The following is a 21,056-nucleotide window of genomic DNA, read 5'->3' as shown; positions in this document are numbered from 1 at the left end:
GCCCCCCCCCCCCCCCCCCCCCGCTCCACGACCCAGGGAGTCCCGACTCTGAGACAAGGGAATCTTGGGGCCGCAGCGGGGCCGGACTCTGCGGCTATTCCGCGAGTTCCCTGCCCTCTGTCTTCTCTGAGTTCCAGCCGCTTCCGAGCCCAGAGGCGGGTCCCACGGCTGGGCCTCTGGGTCGGAGAAGCAGAGGGAAGAACAGGCAGGATAGGTCTGAAGAGGGTTTTCCTGAGGCTCTTAATAGAGTGATCAGAGACCGGTTTCCAGTTTATGCCTGGGCCGGGCCTAGGCCGAGAGACAGCTGCCTCACGGCCACCGAGGTGGCCGAGGGCCCGATTTCCAGGCAGTTCTTTGCTGCCAGTCAGGCCGAGGCTTAGAGTAGGCCCCAGGGCCAGGAGCAAACCCTCAGGTCAGGAGGAGAGGCCCAGTGAGTTCCCAAGGCCTTTCTGGGCTCGGGACAGAGACAGACCCAGACGGCTGGGTCTGGACCTCAGGAAAACTCAGCTCTGGTGCCCTCAGAACCGAGCCCCTGGGACGGGGTGTGTGTGGCTGGGAGAGTCAAAGTTTCTGTCTACAAGGGCAAAGAGGAGGCCATGCCGAATGACCCACCTTGTTGAGGCAAAGAAAGCCCAAATTTAACCCTACATCAGAATGTAATGCTTTGGCTTAGCTACCACTATCTGTAGGTGGCAAGAGAAGATGTCTTAGCCCGAATTATGCAGACCAGGCATGGAATCTTGAAGTTCTTTTTTACTTTACTTTGTGTGGCACCTTCCAATGGGTATAGATTTGTTTATGGAGACGAGACAGCGTCAGGAACAGAGATACCAAGACTGAGCCAGAGGAGAATAACAAAACCGTAAATCCAGAGAGAAGAGAAAGAGACCAGACAATTACTGAGACAGAGAGAGAGAGAAAACAAAACAGACAGTTGTGCCGAGGGAGAGGCAGAGAGAGGAGGACAGACAAGGAAACCAAGGGAAAGACGGGGACAAAATGAGGTGAGGAAAAAAACCCCAGGGCCCAGAGACAGAGACGAAGCCGGAGCTCCGGAGCAGACAGACAAAATGAGGGGGGAGAGCGAGAGAGCGGACTAGGAAACGAGTTCTGCCACGCAACTGTATTTGACCAGCAGACAAAGGCGTGTGTTTGGGTTGTGTCTAATGTACACACAGGCGCACACCAATTCCGCCTCAGACACAACAAAACGAAACTGCGGGCCCCGAGCGGAGCCCGGGCTCCTCTTTGCGTCCTCGCTCTCCCTCTCTCCATCTGAGAATGAAGGCGGCAGCGTTTGGGGTCCTGACCCCCACGGAATGCCCCCCTCTGCGGCCTCCCCAGATTCCCAGGCCCGGGGCCGGGAGGCGGGAGGAGGGAGGCGGGAGGCGGGAGGCGAGACCGCGGAGCAGGCAGCAGCCGGTCTGCCCAGGGCTGCTGGGGAGCCGGGCTCGAGGTGCTGGCAGGAGGAGGGGAGCCCGCATCAGTTTGGGAGGGGTCCCGGGGTGCCCAGCGGGCGCCTGAAGGACACCTGGCCGGGAGGCTGGCCAGCCCGTTTAATCTCTTTGTTATCTGCCCAGCCCCGAGCTCCGGGGTCCCAGCGAATGCCTTCCTTGGCTTCTGATTCCCAGCCGTGTTCCTGGGTGGGGGCATCTTGAAGGGCCAGGGATTTGCTGGGAGGGGATGGGGGAGAGAAGACTTCCTATTTACAGCCCAGGTCCCAGGGAGCCACCGGGAGGGGTGGTCAGCAGGAGGCAGGAGGCAGGCGGAGGGAGGGAAGCCGGAGCGAGGTCCGGTCCGGGGGAGCCGATGCGGATTCAGTAGAGCTTTCCGGATCACCTGGAGAGAGGAGCTGGAACCCATTTGGAGAGGCGTAGGCGCCCCACAGCCAAAAGGGTTCGTGGCTCAAAACCCGGCTCCTACGATCGCCTGATCTCGGGCTAGCTATATGCACTCTCGGAGACTCGGTGTCTTCAGTTGCCAAATTGGACTAAGAAGTCCTGTTCTCATTTCATCTCTCCCAAAGAGTTTCCTAAACCCTACAGGAATGGGAAGGATTATTGTTATCTTTAGGCCGTACCCTCCCTAGCCCCTCTGGAGCTGCCGCTTGCTGTTCGTGTCTACCCGGGCTCTGGAACTGACACCCTCCTTGGGTTTTTAAAGGTTCTCAGTCTCAGTGTTCACCCAAGGGCCCCAAAACGGCTTGCAGGCCACTTCACGGCCACACAGGCAAACAGTTATCCCGGATCTGGGTAAACCGAAATCTCATCCACCCAATCCCGCACCGCCTATTGGCTCTGTTGTCCGGTTGGGAGAAAAGGTCCTAATTGGGTAGCCCCTCATCTTCCCTCCTCCAATTATCCAAAGAACTGGTAGGCTCAGAGGACGTGTCTATACGGCCTAACCTGACTGAAGGGCCCCAGCTCTCCTGGACTAGGTGGTCCCTATGCCCTGAGCATAACAGGGGCCACTTCCCCTCGCTAGGCCTCAGTTTCCTTTTCTGTAAAATGGGGGCAAACCTATTCACACTACTTTATCTTTGATCTAAGGAAAACTTCCGGCCTCCCGGGTTGTTGTGTTAAACAGCGGGCTCTATAGATTATTTCCAAACCCCTTCCAATTTATTTCTAAAGGCCAAGTCTCTACTAGGAAATCGAAGCTGGTAATTAAGACAATTATTCGGAAAATATCTGGAAAAGCCAAAAGCCGCTTTTCCTGGAATTATCCGGAGAAGAAAGGCAAACCAAAGTAATCGGAGTTTTGCTTGGACGATCTGAATCACTTCAGGCCTGCCCTTCTCAGTAGTTTCCGAGGGGTTCCCCTTCTCCCCCAACACAGGACGAATGGGTTTTGTTTGTTTCTCAAAGGCAATCTGGCGGCCCGAGGGCACTTCCCGAGCTGAGGAGTAAAGTGTAGACACACCTGGGAGCAAGCCGGGAAACCCGGGTCCCCAGAAGCCAGCCAAGGTTTACGAGTACAGGGGAGCGGCCCGGAGTCCTTGCCTCGCAGACTCAGCTCTGCTCTTCGGCTTCCAGGAAGCCTGTGCTCAGCCTCAGGTCCGGGGCCTGCAGAAGAATCGGGGCCAGGGGTGAGGGAGAGTCCAACAGCGGTGCTTATGGCCTCGGAGTCGCTGGCCGGGGAAGTCGAAATCAAATCGCTCTTTGGAGAGAGGGCGGTAGTAGTGGTGTTAATGGAGGGGGACAGTTGCACGAAGGGCAAGCTCAGGGACTTTCGACGCAATTATCGGAAAATCCAAGAACTCGTTGGCTTCGTTTTCCAGAGTATTTCAGAAGAAATGCTGGGGGGGGGGGGGGCGCGGGGCGGGGGTCCTGACGGTCCAGTTCGTTTTCTCAGCGGAGACTTGGCCTTAGACACAAATCGATTGCGTTTTAAAATAGAATCTCGGACTTGAGTAGGTGCGATCTATTGACGTAAATTTTGTCTAGGTCGACCGGGCCTTAGAAAAAGACGGAGAATTGGGTAGGGAAAGGACGAATGAGAGCGGGAAATGAGAGAGACAATAGAAACCGAGAAACAGAGACTGGGGAAGTAGGGGGGGGGGCGGGAAAAGAGAGACAGAAACAGAGACAGAGAGATAGAGAGACAGAGACAGAGAGACACAGAGAGACAGAGACAGAGAGACCAAGAGAGGAAAAAAGCAGAGATAAAGAGATGCCAGAAAGTGGGAGAGGCTGAAGCGTGGGGACAAGATAGAATCTGAAAGACAAAAAGACGAGAAACAAAGGCCGAGAAAAGAGAAGCAAGGCTGAAAGCCCGAGACGGTAAGGGAGACAGAGACAGAGAGCGAGAATCCAGTAGGCATTTCAATCGTTTTCGGAAGCACCGCTGACTCTGTTGAAGAGACACAACGGGCAGAGACTGAGAGACAGGATCGCAACCCAGAGACAGACAAGCCGGCGGAGAACAGGGACGGAGACACAGAGAAAAGGGAAGTTGATTAACAGAAAAGCCAGGGAAAAGAGCCAGTGACAGCTACGTCTTGTGGGTCTCCGGCAACAAGGAAAGAGTCCTTGGTGCGTGGGCCGGGGCAGAAGTCGCTCTTAGTCCCCCGGGTTGGACTGGGACCCCGAAATGAAGGCCCCTGCCCCCTCTTTCTTCCTGCCCCCTCAGGGACTGGAGTGGGGGAGCTGGGCTGGAAGGGCCAGGGCCTGTACCCCCAACAGGGACCCTGGAACTTGCCCTCTGGGCCCTCGGGGATCCTCTGGCCTGGCCTACCCGGCCCTCCACTGACCGCTGCGATTTTATCCCACCCCCCCCCCCCTGACCCCCGCGCCCCCCCCCCCCCCCCCCCCCCGCAGGCGCATGTTCCCCACTTTCCAGGTGAAGATTTTCGGCATGGACCCCATGGCCGACTATATGCTGCTTATGGACTTCGTGCCGGTGGACGATAAACGGTACAGGTGAGTACACGTGCGTGGGCTTTTTAGGGGGAGGCGGGTAATCCATGAAAGCCCTGCTGCAGGAGTGTGCGTGAGCCTGCACTGTCTGCGGAGGAACCTGCGTGTAAGTATGTGACGGCTGTTTCTGCATGGATATGTACGTGTGTGCGTGCCTTCAGAATGAGTGTACCTGCACGTGTGTGGATGAACCTGCATGAACGAAATGTGTGCGTGCGGGCCTTCGCCTGGAGAGGCACAGAGTCCGTGTGAGTCTGCATGGATGAATGGGAGTGAGTGTCGGGAGTGTGGGCGCCTTCTGATGTGAGCGTGCCCGTGTGCGACGGCGTGTGTCCGTGTCCTTGGGGAGGGTGTGCATAGGACACCATTGTCTCGCGCTTTCCTCCGTGAATGTCGGGGAGTCCTTTCGGGATTTTGCCCTGTTGTTCGCGTTGCTTCTCCCAGCTGAGCGTGGGTTCCCTCAGGCCGTCCGTCTCCTCTTGTCAGAGGGCACCTATCTCTGCGAGCTTGCCCGGAGGGTTCTGTTTCGGAGGCTTTCCTTCGAGCGGGCATTTCTGTGTCGTCGTTTTTCGTTGTGCGTTTATTCTACGAGTGTGAACGTGTGTTTTCTTCCTGCTTCGTTGTCCTCGGGACAAGATAGAGACGAAGACAGTTTGGTCGTCTTTTGTTCTAGTTTTCAGGAATGTATATGGCTCTGGGACATTTTCTCCAGTGCCTTGATTTCGCTGGGGGTTTTTCCCCCTATAGTTTTTATTCGCGCGCGTGTCGTTGTGTGTGCATCTGTGAGTTGGTTTTTTCTCTGATTTTGTTTCCTGTGTGTATGGTTCCCGTGCGTGTGTTTTGGAACAGGGAGGCCCAGGCTGTCTCTAGGAGAAGCAAAACCTTGACCTTTCCCCCGAGGGGAGGGAGTTCTCACTCTGCCCCAAATCTTCGGGGCGGGCATTCACCTGCAGGCGGTTAGGCAGTGCCTGGTTATTGGGCTGAGAATGACGAGGATGATTAATAGTTATTAATAGCGCTGGGGAAATTAACCTGGGCAATAAAGACAGCCACGCTGATTGCTAGGTGGTTCCCGCAGCCTGGCCCTCCTCCGGGCTCCAAGGTCACCAGAGAGGACCCATTACTCCTCTTCCGAGACTGGCGCCCACCAGCCCAAGCACAGGCATACGGGTTCACCCCAGATCACGCAGACATGCACGGACGTCCCTTCTCATAGTGCAGCCACGCACACGCATTTTCCAAGGGGAAGGAGGCCAAGGAAGGGCTCCGTGCTCAGCCCCGGGCCCAGCACAGCCCCTGAGCCACCGAGGTCCCATGGGAAATAAACCTACCCACTGCTCCATCTAATCAATACAGCCTCCTGCATTCACACATCTTCCTTTATCCCCACATACTCCTTCCCTAGGACACAAACACACTCACTCAGCCATATCCAGTTTCATATGATAGGCACTCAAACATACCAACGTGGCAGATTCGGTATAAGAACACTCTTATTCAAACACACATCCCTGCATGCTCAGATTCACTCTGACGCTACACACACACACACACACACACACACACACACACCTTATGTGGAAACTCGAAGATGGAAGGACCTTGAGAAATCAGTCTCCTGGCCCACCCTCCCGCCCTATCTCTCAGGCTGCCTCTGCTCCCCAAGCGAAGTTGAAAACGGAGGCAATTACTTGGATAATTAAAGCAATAAACCCATTTGCCTCAATTACCGGGGGGGAAGAGATGGCGGCCTCCCGTTCTTCCCTGAACTGCGTGTTCAGACACACGAAAAGCCTGGGGAAGGTGGGGCCAGGGGAGAAATAGATTGGAATCGCGATCCTACTCAGTCAACCTAGCAATTAATAGCAATTAATAATGCTAATGGGGACACGCCCAGTCCTTTGTCTCCTCGGCCTTCGAGGTGCTCCGGGCGGCCCAGAGAGAGCCACGCCCGACCTTAGCGCCCCAGCTCTCGACTCCCACCCCAGAGTACCCCTCTTTCTTATCAGCTGTCAGGGTCCAGGAGAACGTCGGAGACGCGGTAAAGGCCAACTGGTCTTTCCACTCAGCCCCACTTGATCACGTTTTACAGGTGGGGAAACTGAGACCCAGAGAGTCCTCACTCTTACATTTGGGTCTCAGCATTAGACTGGAATCCAGACCTGGGCTCTTTCCATCATACATTGCTGGGTTGTTGGGAGTTTTTTTCCCTTTTCCAGAGAAAATTGGGATTTTCTGTCCAACTAGAGACAGGGAGACAGCAACCAGAGTTAGTGAATGAAGCTGACGTGAGAGGCTCAGGTCCGGATCTCAGGGCTCCGAACCTGAGTGGACCTGGGGCAGTGAAGAAAGGCCGTTTGCCTGAATCGGGAAGCATTTTGTTCTGTAGAAGGCCTGAGGAGAGCGGGACCTACCTACTCCTCTCAGAAGGGCCCTAGGTCTGCCCGCCTGCCTCCCTAGGAGGCAACCAGTAGCCTAAAAGAAAATGGCCTTGGAGTCAGATAGGAGTACTGAGTCAAGCCGACTCTGCCTTTGAGAGCCATGGTTGGAAAAACGAGAGGGCTGGACTTACTATTCTAAGGTTCCCTTCCATACTCACATTCCAGTTTTTAAACTCTTATGTTCTAAGGTCCCTTCCAACTCTGATATTCTGTATTGTGTGTGACCTTGGATAAATCCCATCCCCTCTCCATGCCTCAGTTTCCTCATCTGTAAAATGGCCTAGATGGCCTTTGATGCCCCTTCCAGCTCTGCATGTATGTTCCTATGGTTATACTCTAAGGTCCCTTCTGGCTCAGAAATTTTGTGTTCCAATATTTCTTCCAGTTTGGACATTCTTTGTTCTTCTGAGCTCTGACCTGCTGTATTTCTGTGGCTTTAGGTACGCCTTCCACAGCTCATCATGGCTGGTGGCAGGGAAGGCAGACCCTGCCACCCCAGGCCGGGTCCACTACCACCCAGACTCCCCAGCCAAGGGCGCCCAGTGGATGAAGCAAATCGTGTCCTTTGACAAACTCAAACTCACCAACAACCTGCTGGATGACAATGGCCATGTGAGTGACCCTGCCCCGCCTCCTCCCACACACTAGTAGCCCACTTCTCCCTTCATGGCGTCTCCAGTCAGGACAGCATTGAGTTCTGATGTCAGTCACTGGATAAAGTGAAAAAGGGAAAGCGGCTGCGGTTGTTTCTGTCTTTGGACGGTAGCCTCTAACTCTGGCCGGATTGAAGGGGCTCCTCCTCCAGACCCCAGTCACTAGGGTGGGGGAAGGGCAGCATAGTGACATCGGCCCCATCTGCCTCCTGACTTTTCCTCACAGCTGAGCTCCAGTAAGACACTCTCTGAGACCCTTTCCGGCTGTAAAACTGGGATAACAATACTTAGACTCCCTGTTTCACAGGCTCATCATGGGGAAAGTTACTTGTAAAGCTGAAAAGGCTACATATGGTAATAGGGGGTGTTATTATTCTCTCCTTTTGTGGAATGGAAAGCAGATAAAATCAGCCCTGGGATAAACTGCTACCTGCCATCATTCATTTTCATTGAGTGTTCTGTGGACATGAGATATGTGCTGGGCTGCAATAGAGCTAGCAGGTAATTAGCAGAGCAGATAGAGTGTTGGATTTGGAGTTGGGAAGACTGCCTCTGATGCTTGCTAGATGCGTGACCCTGGGCAAGTCATTTCGTTTTGGTTTCCTTATTTGTAAAATGGGTATAATAAAAACCACTAGCAAGGTTGTTGTGCGGATCAAGTGAGATAACACTTACAAAGGGCTTTACAAACTTGAGAGGCCTGCATAAATGAGAGCTATTACAACTATGATTATTTTGTCAGAACTATGGCTTCATTTATGTGAGGAACTCCCAGTGGAAGAAGTCCTTCCACCAGTGCAGATCAGCAACTGCTCTGCAATCAATAGCCTTAGAGAAGAGCCTGGGCCACAAAGAGGGCAAGCCCGGTTCAGGTCCAGTGTGTCAAGTTCCATCAGGCTTCCCTGCCTTGGAGGCTCAGCCTTTTACTGAGCTGTTGTTGCATTCGAAGAGTTGCTGTTATTGCTATTGGGGGGATAGAGAGGGCGAGTTACTGATGCTTGGTTAGGGAAGCCCTATGGCTCCTTAGGAAGGCTTGACCCATTTCCCCAGGCCTACTGTGGCCTGGAAGTGCCCCCAGAGAAAGTGTCCAGCCAAGAAATATCAGAACTAGAAAAGGGCTATATAGATTAACTCTCCACCCCACTCCCCAGCAAGGAGAGATATGGAGGGAGGGAGGGGGAGAGAGAGAGAGAGAGAGAGAGAGAGAGAGAGAGAGAGAGAGAGAGAGAGACAGAGAGACAGAGAGACAGAGAGACAGAGAGGCTTGGAGAGTAGGAACATTTTAGACCCAAAGTGAGGAAATTCAAATCCTGTTTGCCCTTGGTACCCGACCCCAGGAAATCAGTAATTTGGTTGCACGTGGGATTTCACCAGAGCCTAACATTCACCTCTTTAAAAAAAAAAAAAAATCCCCAGGACCCACTTTAATCTGCATATTGGCATTTTCACTGTCACTTTTAAAAGTCCAGACAATCAACGAAACAAGCAACCCTCCAGTCTGGCTTTGTAGCATTTGCCCATTGCCAAGGTGAAAATTCACGTTCCAAATTGAACAATCAGCCCACCTCTGGGGAAGGTGACGGAGAAGTCTGTCTTTGCCAAGCTTTAGTAGACGATATTTTGAGGGGGAAATGCCGCTTGCAGTGACATTTTCTCGAAATTTTGTTTCCAGCGACATCTCCCCAGGGAGCCCCATTCACTTCGATAGGAGCAAGTAGGGGTCTGAGGAAGGCTGTTTGGCGCACTTTCTAACCCAGCCTCCTCAGCCGGGGGAAACTGAAGTCCAGAGAGGGGTAGGAATTTGCCCAAGGTCACACAGCTAGTCAGGGTGATCGCAAGAGCCCCTCGAAGACGGAATTTTAGACTAGGCTCAGAACCCGGTTTCCTGACTCCGAGCGGAGGGAGGGGCGGTGGAGTGGAGTCTTTACGTCGGATAACTCCTTTTCTCTCGCTGGTAGCTCGGGCTGTGTCTTAGACTGTGTCCACACTTCATTTTACCGGTGCAGGCACCCTTTCCTCGGCTCCCCTCTCTTTCTTTCGCTTTCCTGCCCACCTTCACTGGCCACCGCAGCCCAGAGACATTGTCCTCAGTCTATGCTCCCTGGAAGACCCCAGTTACCCGTCTCCCACCCTACCTCCACCACCGCAGAAGGCAGGAGTAGCGAGAAGAGGCTTGCAGGGTAGTGGGGTGGGGGTGGGAAGAATGGGCTGAAGCGTACAGGGATTGAAGAGTTGGGGAGATGCAGTGATGTGCTCGGCTCATCTCCCCTCCCCCTCCCTCACTCCGCTTGGTCGGAGCCCCACAAAAAATGATAGCTCTTGGGAGGTCGTGGAGTGCTTCGGCGCTGGCAATCCTCAGAGAGGACTCTGGGGCGCGTCCGTCACAGGTCTCCGGGTAGCAGCGTCCAGGGGCTAGGAATGCGTTGGTTAGGACCCAGAAGGGAGGGGAGGCAGGGATGGGGGTGTGGACAACGGGGGCTTCATTGCATCACTTCCAGAGTTCGAGACAATATGGCTGCCAACCTTTAGGACCCCTAAGCAAATTCGCGCGCATCGAGCTCATTTGTGCCTTCCGAGCCGAGGGCAGTGGCCCAGGCTTGTCTCTGCCGGGAGCTGTCTCCACCCGGAAGCAAAGATATTATTCGGAGAATTTAGGCACCAATAAGCGTCTCTCCTCCATACACTCAGGCTTCAATTACTTCTACTCCAACTCCCCCAAGATTCTAGGAGCTAGGAGGGAACCTGGAGAGTGTTTAGTGCACAAGCTCCTTACCTGGGGTCCACCAACCCGTGGAAAGAGTCCAGGGCGCCTGTGAACTTGGAGGAGAAAAAATAATCATCATGACTTTCACAAGCATTCCCTTCTATTATAAATGTAGAAAAAAAAAAAAGATCATTCTGAGAAGGGGTCCATGGACTTCACCAGACTGCTAGAGGAGGCCAGGACTAGGAACAGGTGAAGGAGGGGATGTCTAGTAGAACCCTCACTTTACCGAGGAGGAAACTGAAGCCCTGGGCGGGGAAGGGGCAGAAGTCATCCACCTAGTAAGAAGGCAGGAGAGGAGAGATTGGAAACGCGAGTCTTCGGAGCCCCTTCACTATGCTATTGTTTTTGCTTGAATTCTTTCACACTTGTTTTGATTCTCTCCCTCCTCCCAGTATTTAAGCTACTTCAGGGGGAGGGGTTAGTTGTTTTTGCTTTTATCTTTGGTGTCTCCAGAGCCTAGCACAGCCCCAGCTGAGAGCCCTACATGGCCTCCTTAGCTCTTCACATCCCTGGGGGGTAGATATTACGGGATTAATCACGACCCACTATTCTATGAAAAGGGTGCTGAGTCTGGTGGCAGAGAACTTGGGTTCAAATTATATATATACATACAAATCATATATTTTATATATTTACATATAATACAATATATAATATAAGGTATATATAATACATATATAAGATATATCTATATATAGATAGAGAGAGAGAGAGAGAGAGAGAGAGAGAGAGAGAGAGAGACAGACAGACAGAGAGAGAGAGAGCGCCTGTGGACAAGTCATCTAACCCCTCAGTTTCTGCAGCTGTTGGACTATGTGGTCTCTAAGGTCATCCTCATTTTATAAATGGGGAAACTGAGGCTCAAAAGTGAAATAACTTGCCAATGGTCACACAGCAAGTGAGCAGCAAAGGTGCGATTCGAACTCTGGTCTCCTTCTGTGGATTCGAGAACCCCCGCCTCCGTCCCCCCCACCTCCGCCACCCTGCCAGGCTAGTCGCTGTCTTGGTCAGTCCCCTGAGGCTAGTCCCCCAGTCCCCAGCCTCTGGCCGGGCCACCCTTGGAGATCTGACCCATGGTTCATCTTGTCATTCAGATCATCTTGAACTCCATGCACAGATACCAACCCCGCTTCCACGTGGTTTACGTGGATCCACGCAAGGACAGCGAGAAGTACGCCGAGGAGAATTTCAAAACCTTCGTGTTCGAGGAGACCCGTTTCACAGCTGTCACAGCCTACCAGAACCACAGGGTGAGGGGCCGGGCGATCGCGCCGCCAGGGCTCTAGGGCTGTGCTGCTGGGTTGTGGGTGGGTGGAGTAGCGATTCTCAAAGCTCCCAGGGGAAGCTAAGGCTGGGTAGCAGCTTTGACTGAGTGGGTGCCCCAGGTCCAGACTAGGGCCTGAGCAGTTTGTCAGCGGTCGGCTCAGGGCAGGGGAGGCCGAAGGACCGAGCCTGGGCCTCATTGGAGAAGTCTATCTCTTTTGGTCCGGCCGGCTGGTGCCTTCCTCCTTCCTAGCGGCGGCTGGAGTTCCCAGACTTGAGGAAGGGCCCCCGGCTAGGGTAGTCTCCCGAGGGGCGAGGCGAGAGGAAAGAAGCCGGGGGCGGGTGGGGAAAGAAAAGGAACTTAAGTGAGAAAGGAAATAGCTTCGGGAAGAGGCCTGGCTGGTGGGAGGGCAGCTGGAGAAGGCGGGCTCAGACCCATTTTCAGGCCTGTACTTCGGCCCTTTCCCTAGTCCTCGAACCCCAGTGCGAAGTACAGGAAACGAGAACTTAATGGTTTGTTCAAACCCGAAGGGCTTGGGTCTGGCTGCGGACAGAGGATCCCTGTCTTTGCTGCCTCTTTCCCAGTCAGTCATATAACAAACATTTATTTAAAAATCCAGAGCAGCTGGGTTGCAGGGACTGGTGCGGCCAGACTCTCTGAGAAAGGAGAGGAGATCAGACTGGGTCAGCAGCCGGCTTTCCTATCTCCTCCAGCCCCTCGTTAGGGGCCTCCTTAGCGGGTCTGAACCCGGGTTCTACTCGGGTTCTCCACCTGCTGACGTAGGGGGTCGAGGTGTCACTCAAAGTTTGTTTGGGCAAAGCCGGCCCCTGCCCTGGGCCTTATCTCTAAGCCCCATCCTCTTCTCCCCTTGTGGCCTGGGCCGCTCCCCGCTGGCAACCTGGTCCCTAGGTGAGGAAAGAGAAGATCGAGGCTGGAAAGGAAAGGACTGGAGGGAGGGCTCTGGGTCCTGAGCGCCCGTTTGCTGTAGGCCCTTTCAGGAGAGCCCTGGGCTTCTCTGCTGCTCTGGCACTGAGTTCTGTCAGGTCCTCCAGGCCAGGCAGCATCCGGAACAGGCGGGCCAAATGAGCTCCTGAGCTGAGAGGTGGCCCTTCCTAGGAAGAAGACGGCTCAAGAGTGAGAGGTAGAAAGGGTCTTCGAGTTAGTCCAAGACAGCCTAACCTGCTATTTTTAGGGAGGGGGACACTGAGGTCCAGAGAGGAGAGGGGGCTTGTCCCAAATACCACAGGAACTCAGCGGGAGGGGCTCAGGATCCAAGCCCAGATCCTCTTCCTGAAAACTTCCAGGGCAGACCCAACCTGCACCTGTGTAGTGTCTCTATTTCACAGTCACACCTTCGCTAGACGGGGGGCTGGGGGCTGGTGGGGGGGGGGGAAGGCATTTAACCAAGCCTTAAACGGAAGGCAGAGGCCCGGTGGGGCAGAGAAAAACAACAGAAAAGATTCTGCACTGATTCCCTGGAAGACTCCCAAAGCACGTGGAGGAGCTGAGGCCCCAGTCCCGGCTGGGCAGGGCTGGGCAGGGCAGGGCAAGGCAGAAGGCTGAGCTCGGCAGGAGACTAGATACAGCAAGAGACTGGACAGAGGGCTGAGCAGGGCAGGAGGCTGCACCGGGCAGGGCAGGAGAATGGGCAGGACAGAAGGCTGGCCCTTTAAGGAGGCAGCCCCTCCCGGGCCGCCTCGGCTGGCCTGGCGGCCTTTGACGGCCGCGGACAGCTGCTTTGTCTCCCCTGCTTTCTATCACTTTGACCTCTAAATCTGGAACTGTCACTGCTCGGCTTAAAGTTTGTTTTTCAACCCATTCCGGAAACTCGCAATCACATGCCTTATCCGCGGATTTGCCCATGGGCCCAGCGTGGCCCCCGTGGCTCCCCAGGCAGCCCCCAGCTCCAGCCCCCTCCAGCCCCGAGGCCCAGCCTAGCCTAGCCTCCGCTCAGCTTTTGCTGTACCCCCCCCCTCCCCCGGCCCTTGATCGGGCCATCTCCTCTTATCCAGCGAGGACACCGCTCCTCCGGGTAACGAGCAGTGCCCTTCCCGGGGCTTTCTCCTTTCCCTGTCCCCCTGCGGTACACGCTCAGGGGGACCCTTTCCTCGGTCCATAGCCCAGTTTCTGCGCGCCTCTGTCCTGGGCCAAGTTCTGCTGGGAGTGGTGATCACTGAGTCTTAGCATCTCCCTCTTCTCCTGGGTGGCTTAGCAGTGTGACCTTGTGCGATCACATGACTCCCTTGCATATTGGGGGGGGGGGGTTATATGGTCTCTGAGGTTCCCCAACCCTAAAAACCTGAAGGGATTTCAGACTCCAATCAGCCAACCAAGGAACCGGTCACCGAGCAATTTATGAAACGCCTGCTCCAAGCGCCGCGACTGTGGAAGCTTTTGGTGATATTGACAAGCCCAGTCACTCCGTGGACGGGCTTCCCGTCTAACTGGGGGAGACAAGGGCTATACAGGAACTTGACAGCTGGGGAAACTGAGGTGGGGGAGGTCTTTTTGTCGCCCCTCCCCCTGGAAATCTAAGCACGGGGCAGAACCACATTTAACACGTCACAGAGATGGAAGGGACCTCAGAAATCAATAGTTCAAAACCTCCTTTGGCCGGCCAGGAGCTTGTGATTTTCCTAGTTCACACAGGTAATTGGCGCAGTCAGGGTTTGAGGTCCTGGGACCTAGGTTAGCATCTTGGCTCAGTAATTTACTTCCTGTATAATGCTAGACAAGTCCCTCCCTTTCTCTGGGCCTCGGTTTCCTTCTTTGTATAATGGGGAAGTCGGGTGAACCCAAAGGCCCCTTCCAACTCTACGTCCTCGGATCTTAGAGTATCGGTGGAGGCGGGAAGTTGGTGGGGAGGGGAGGAAAGGGAGAAGGGCTTCTCCTTCGGGCCACCCCCACTTCATTTCTTTCCCTTTCTCTCCCCCCTCCCCCTACGAAGATTACGCAGCTCAAGATCGCTAGCAACCCCTTCGCCAAAGGCTTTCGGGACTGCGACCCTGAGGATTGGTGAGTGCCCACCCCAACTACGCCCCCTCCAAGCCCGCGGGGCCCGAGCGGACCCCAGCCCGATGACCTCCTGGCCGTTGTCTCCCGCTGCAGGCCTCGTACCCACCGGCCAGGGACGCTGCCTCTTATGAGCGCCTTCGCCCGCTCGCGGAATCCGGTGGCGTCGCCGGCCCAGCAGAACGGGGCTGAGAAAGGTAGGCGTGGCGCCCTCCCTGTGCCCAGCCCCGTCTCCATGCTCAGCTCCCGCTGGTGGGCCTGGTCTGCCCTTTCTTGGTCTTGACTTTTTCCCTCTGCCCTGCTAGGGTGGAAACAAGCAATCCTATAGACCGGCGGGGTCTTCTAACCGACAGCAGGAGCCGAATGGCCCCGAAAAGACACGGGGGTGGGGGTGGCATGGGCGGAAAAGTCTTGAATTCGGCCAGAAAACTCGACTCACACTAAACGGCGCGGCTTTGGGAAAATCACTTCATCTCTCAGCCTCATGCTAACAACGCAATTATCTGACACTTTATGTTTTCTAAAGCACTTTCCACGTAACAAAGCCCTAGCAGGGAGTGCAGCCGATCAGTGTTCGAGCCGGAATAGGAACCAGAATTCCTCAATCTCTTCCCACTATCCCTGCGCGGGCTTAAATGCTCTTTAAGGGTCTTTCCAGCTTTTAAATCTTCCCACGCTGGCCTGGGCCCCCGACCCCTCCCCCTGGACTGTTTTAGCCCCGCCCCCACCCTCTTCCGAAGGTCGCAGCACCCAGGGGCCTCCCCAAGGCGCCTTGGAAAGATCCCTTAGGGAGTCTGTGGCCGCTGCGCGTCTGCGCCTGCGTTGAGCTGGAGGGTGGGCGAGCGGGCGAGTTCCTTTTTCCATTAGCTGCTGCTGAGCAGGAGCTCCATGGCCACCGCCCGCCCGCGGCCCTGGCGGCTCCGGGGCCCGCTCCCATAAAGAGAGGCTGTGTTTGTTTAGGGCAGCGCCAATTGCTGAGAAGTCATGCGTGTACACACTTGTCAGTCGCTCCGGCCCCATTTACCTCCGCCGGCAGGATAGTCGGGTCTAGGAACGCATTTCTGGGCGGCCACGTGCGCCCGCCCAACGTCTCAGCCCTGGGGTAGCGTTGCTTTTAACCCCATGGTAGCCTCTCTTCCCGCCTCAGGCAAAAATGCTTGGGGAGGTCGAGCGCCTAGGGAAGGGGAGGCGACAAGGGGAGGCCGGGGGTGGGATGGGGGAGGAAGAATACTCCCGAGAAGCCCTCGGCACACAGGGTGCTCGGGACCGAGCCCTATCTTCGTCCCTTCCCCTCCCCCTGTGTTCCCCCAGGCCTCCCCAGCGCGGGGGCTCCAGTCACACTCCCTAAAGTCAGCTCACGGGTCCTTTTCGAAATGTTAATTCTGGCCTAGGCCGGGGCTGTAAGCTAAAAGCTGAGCAGGAAGGGGGGGACTGGGAGAGTGCGTGCGCACGCCCGCTCTGGGGGCGGGAGGCGGGGAGGCGGGAAGGAATTCTCGGATGAGGGGGTGCAGTGAAGGCTCGCCGACAGTTTGCATTGGAGTGCGGGCCGACGTGCTCCAGGCTGGGGTGGGGCCACATTGGTGCGCCGGGAGAGGATCCTAGCTGGAGAGTGGGCACCCTGGGGCGCACGGGCGCTGGGGCGGGGAGCTCCGGGCCATGGAGGGGCTGAACTGTGGTACTGAAGGCCAAGAGAGATTTCCGGCTGGGATGGGGTGCATTGGGTCCGGCGAGGGAGGTTCCGGGTTAGAGAAAGGGTGCCTTGCTGTCCAGGGTAAGGAGGCTCCAGGCTGAAATTGGAACCCAGGAAGATGGGGCAAAGGAGGCAGGACGTTCCCAGTTAGGGAGTGGATCTCCGGAGGTGGGGGGAGGTGTAAATCACGGCCAGGGAAGGGGTGCACTAGCGCCCCGGGTAGGAGGAGGCTCAGGCGCACTGTGTGTGTGGATGGATGGGTGGGTGGGGTTCTCAGGGAAGGGGCGCAGCACGGCGTGGAGTGGGGCTGGGGGAATCCCGGCCAGGAAGAAGGTGCATTGGAGAGCAGAAAACCGGTGGTCTTCAGGCTAAGGGTGGGGAGCGCAGGGGCTCAGGGGAGGGATCCAGGTCAGAAAGGAGGCCACTAGCGACAGGCTGGAGGACAGGGCAAAATGGTGACACCCTCCTCCCATCCGAGGAACCAAAACTGTTGGTTCGTTTTCGCAGACGCTGCTGAGAGCCGGCGGGAGTACGAGCGAGAAGCCAGCGGCACCCCTCTGCACGCCGATCCGGCCCACCAGCAGCTCATGTCCCGGGTGCTGAGCCCGGCACTGCCCGTCCCGGGAGCCGGAGGCTTGGTGCAGATCACGGCTACCGCCGGAGGTAGGCCGAGCCCCCCGCACCACGAACTACGCCTGGAGGCGCCCAGCGCCTCGGAGCCCCTGCACCATCACCCCTACAAATACCCGGCAGCTGCCGCGGCCGCGGCCGCCGCCTACGACCATTACCTCGGGGCCAAGAGCCGGCCGGCGCCCTATCCTCTGCCCAGCATCCGGGGTCACGGCTACCCGCACCCGCACCATCACCACCATCATCACCACCACGTGAATCCCGCGGCTGCGGCCGCAGCGGCAGCGGCCAACATGTACTCCTCCGCCGGGGCTCCAGGCAACTACGACTATGGGCCAAGATAACCCGTCTCCCCAGCCCCGACCCCCGGCCAGCCCAGCGACGCCGTCCAGCCTGGATCCCGCCCCCCGCCTTCGACCCCAAGCTTGGCTGGCACGCCTGGGTCCTCTTTCCGGTTCAGCCCCAGACGTCTCCCCTCCCTAAGTGAGGCCTCAGCTCAACCGCTTGGCCCAGTTCTCCCCGTCTAGGCCCAACCTTAAGGGCCAGCCTAGGCCCTTTCTGTGGCCCAGCTTTTCTCTCTGAGAGCAGCCTCATCCTCTATCCAGGGGCCTCCCTCCAGCCAAGCTCTTCCCACCGACGCCCACCCCAGGTCTCCACTCCAACCGCAGGGTGCCCCTTCCAACCCCACCCTCCCCAGCCGTCCAGCCCTGCTCCGCTTTTGATCCGCAGCTCCCCTGAAGCTGCACGCACACGGTGTGCCGCATGGTGTGTGCGTTCCCTCCGCTCTGTAGCGTGTGTCTGTCCGCGGAGGGCGCTTTTATGCTGAAGTGGGAACGTTGCCATTTTTAGGATGATGGTTTTGCCTGCCCCTTCCCTCTTACACATTTTTCCGAGGGGGTCCCCGTTTCTGGAACCTCTCCACCCTAGCCTCCCCTTCCCAAGCCTGGGGAACCAGCTGTGAGCCTCCCTTCCCTGGGATGCCTCATTCTTGCGGGCCCCACTCGGCACCTGCCTCACCTCCCGGTGCCCAGCTCTGAGCCTTCCCTCTCCCACGCGGGACATAGTGTCCCTAGTGGTCCCGACCCCTTAGCCGCCTGCCCTCCTAAGACCAGGGGCTCCAGCCCTCAGCGCACCACCCCCTCTTCCCCTGAGACGCGGTGTCCCCGAAGTCCCAGCTCAGCCTTGGCGACTCCCTCCGGCACCCCAACAACGCGCCGGGTGGGAAAGCCAGCTGTGGATCCACCCCTCCAGCGTGTGGGGCAAGCAGCATCCCAGAGGGAGAGCTCCCAGGCGGGTTGTGCAAGGAGGTGGTAGCCTTGGCAGAAGTGATGGCTGTCCCTTAGGAAGGGCCGAGCGACTGGAGCAGCTGTGCCAGGCTCAGAGCCTGGGGAAAGTGGGGATCGAACCCCCGGACCTCAGGCCGGCAGAAAGCGTGTGGAGACAGAGGGGGAAACTGAGGCCCAGAGAGCTCAGAGAGTCCATAGTTTCCCTGCCTCCTCTTAGAGTCAGTCAGTTAACAAGCCTTTATGAAGGCTTGTTACTATGTGCCCGGAGCTGTGCTAAATGCTGAGGATACAAAAAGAGGCAAAAAACAGCTCCTGATCTCAAGGAACTCACAGTCTGATAGGGGAAACAACATGCAAGTAAGCTATAGACAAAATATACTGGAGATACCCTACGGGTCTCCTTTTTACAGAGGAAGAAACTGAGGCCCAGAGAGCTCAGAGAGCCTGGAGTCCATCTGCCCCCTTTTCCAGAGGCTTAACAGACCTTAAAGGTCCTGTGCTGGGCACTAGGGATGGAAAGACAAAGGTAAAACTTCTGTCCTCAAGGAGCTTCTATTCAAAAAGGGAAAATGTGGCACAGACTGGCTGTAGAAGCTGGCTATCTAGCACTGTAATCCAGGGCCCTTTGGATCACAGTGCCGGGCTGTCCTTCTTACTGTCTTGGTCAAGAAATGATTGAATCTTGGAGCTGGAAGGTACCGTGGGGCCATTGAAGTCCAATCCACGTATGGGGGAAAATCCTTTCTGTGTCAGACACGACAAACAGTCATGCAGCATGTTTGCGAGAGCTGCAGCGGCAGGGAGCTCACCACCTCTCCTAGGACCCTGGTCTATGTTTCAGGTCTCTGCTGCCTTGGTTTTCTCCTTTGTTAAATGAGAGGCTTGGACCAGAGGATCTTAAGGTATTCTGTGGTTGTGTATGAACACATGTATTCTTATGGGCAGGACTGGAAAAAAAAAATCTGAATTTAGGGGAAAGCCCGAGTTTGGTACAGTGGGTTGTACTCCTAGGATTCCCGGGCCAAAGCTGGAAGGGGATCATGGGCCTCTTGGTGAAATTCTGAACCAACTCTTGATTCTGCCTCTAGTCCCCACCCTGTACTGAAGAGCCAGGCCCTTCAGAGGCTCCAAGGTGGAGACTAGAAAGGGACCCTAGAGGTGAACCACTCTGCCCCACTTCCACCCCCAAGGACTGGTGACTCGCTTAGGTTAGATAGTGGAGGCTGGATTTGAACCTGGGCTTTCTCACTCTCCATCCAGCACTCCTTCCTCCACACCACCAGTCCCTTCTTTGGACTTCAGTTTACTCCTCTGTAAAAATAAGGTGTTTGCCTTCCTGATCTCAAAATTCCCTTTTTAAGTTGATCTGTGATTTTCAGCTATCTTCCTGGGTACTAGCTGTACCTTACTGTCTCACACTTGTCCTTATTACAGAATGACTGGTTGGAAAAGAAAGCTGAGAGTTCATCTCCATCAATGACCTATTGTGTAGAAAGAGGAAGAAACATGGCCAGGGTTCTCCCCCTCCCCCTCCCCCAGGCTGCTTCTCTGCCATCTCAGGGCCTCTGATCAGCATCTCCCCTTCCTCTGGCCACAAGGCCCCCCACAGGGTCTGGCTAGTGCTATCTCCTGGCCACAGACTCAGGTCCCAAGGTTCTGGGCTCCTGGAGGCAGAGGGGAAAAAAGATGATGATGAGGAGGAGGAAGACCACCTGGTCTGATTGAAGATTTCCCCAGGCTCCCCACCCCACCACATGTGTGCTGGCTCTCCCAGGTGTGGATTTTCTTTGATATTTTTTGGTGTTTTTTTTGTTTGTTTTTGTTTTTGTTTTTGTTTTGTTTTTTTTTTTTTTTTTTTTTGCAGTGGATTGTGGAAGTGTTACTTTCTGACTAAAGCACCCTTCAGCCCCTCTCCCTCGGGTGGGTGGAGCTCTGGGCGGCAGAGGGTCCTCCCCTGGCCTCCCATTGCTTTGGGGTGTCTCTCCCTGCAGCTGCCGTGGGATCGATCTCTCGTTCTTTGTACACAGATTAGTGCCAAAGCTTTGGGTTAAATGTTTAATGAAGTTATATTTATTTTTCTCCCAGAGATGATGCGAACCCCGCCCCCTCTTCCTGGGTAGTTGCCGCATAAGTAAAGGCAAATCAACCCCAGAGGCATATCTGCAAACGGTGTAGATACTGTAGATATGTGTAGATACGTGTAGATACACAGCGGTTACCTTTCCATTGACGAAATATCGGACATGGACATTTATAAGCTGTTCCGTTTTGGTTTTTTCTTTTTCGTTGAACAAAAACTGCCTTCCGGGTTCTGGACTCTGGGGGTGGGCGAGGCCCTTGGCCTTGGACGCTCGGGTTCCACCGAGGCGGGATGGGGTGGGATAGGGAAGGATGGGGGCCGGCTGGAGGGAGGGCGAGGGAGGAGGAGCAGGGCCAGGGCCCCCGGCTCCCCCGGTGGGCAGTCCGGCTCAGTCTTCTGGCCCTGGGGGTCTTACCCACAGTGCTTCCTCCGGGCAGGGTGGGAAGCAGGAGGCGCCGAAGGGAGGAGGACCTTGCCTGGGCCTCCGACCTCCGGCTCTGGCGTGCCTCACCCTGCCCAGGCTGTCACGGCCCTCTGCCTGGTGGTGGCTCGGACTGGACCCCAGTGCGGAGAATCGGGTGGGATCAGATGGGATCGGGAGGAAGCGTGGCTGTTCAGTAGTCACTGAAAGGACTTTGCCGGGCCTGGGCAGTGGGCAGGTGGGTAGTGGACAGAGGGCAGCCGCTGGGTGTGTGGCCGGAGACCAGGCGCCCTCTAGGGGGCAAACCCCACCTCGCACACAGCCTGGCCAGCCGGCCGGGAAACCGAACACACACACACACACACACACACACACACACACACACACACACACA

The 21,056-nt window shown here is 56.0% G+C and overlaps 1 protein-coding gene across 1 annotated transcript in view; it reads left to right on the top strand.

The window, feature by feature from the left end:
- TBX1 (T-box 1) overlaps positions 1–20,422 on the top strand; it is a 21,957-nt gene extending 1,535 nt beyond the window's left edge. Inside the window, exons 2-7 of the mRNA XM_027859381.1 lie at positions 4,320–4,421; positions 7,300–7,471; positions 11,374–11,529; positions 14,491–14,558; positions 14,652–14,752; positions 16,753–20,422. Coding sequence (XP_027715182.1) covers positions 4,320–4,421; positions 7,300–7,471; positions 11,374–11,529; positions 14,491–14,558; positions 14,652–14,752; positions 16,753–17,219 — 1,066 coding nt within the window. The 3' untranslated portion in view covers positions 17,220–20,422. The remainder of the gene's footprint in view (positions 1–4,319; positions 4,422–7,299; positions 7,472–11,373; positions 11,530–14,490; positions 14,559–14,651; positions 14,753–16,752) is intronic.
- The last annotated feature ends 634 nt before the right edge of the window (positions 20,423–21,056 follow it).

This window comes from Vombatus ursinus, unplaced genomic scaffold, assembly GCF_900497805.2.
Source record: "Vombatus ursinus unplaced genomic scaffold, bare-nosed wombat genome assembly UNPS02014167.1, whole genome shotgun sequence".
Lineage (NCBI taxonomy): Eukaryota > Metazoa > Chordata > Mammalia > Diprotodontia > Vombatidae > Vombatus > Vombatus ursinus.
The sequence above is the reverse complement of the archived record's forward strand: the minus strand, read 5'-3'. Positions and strand labels throughout refer to the sequence as shown.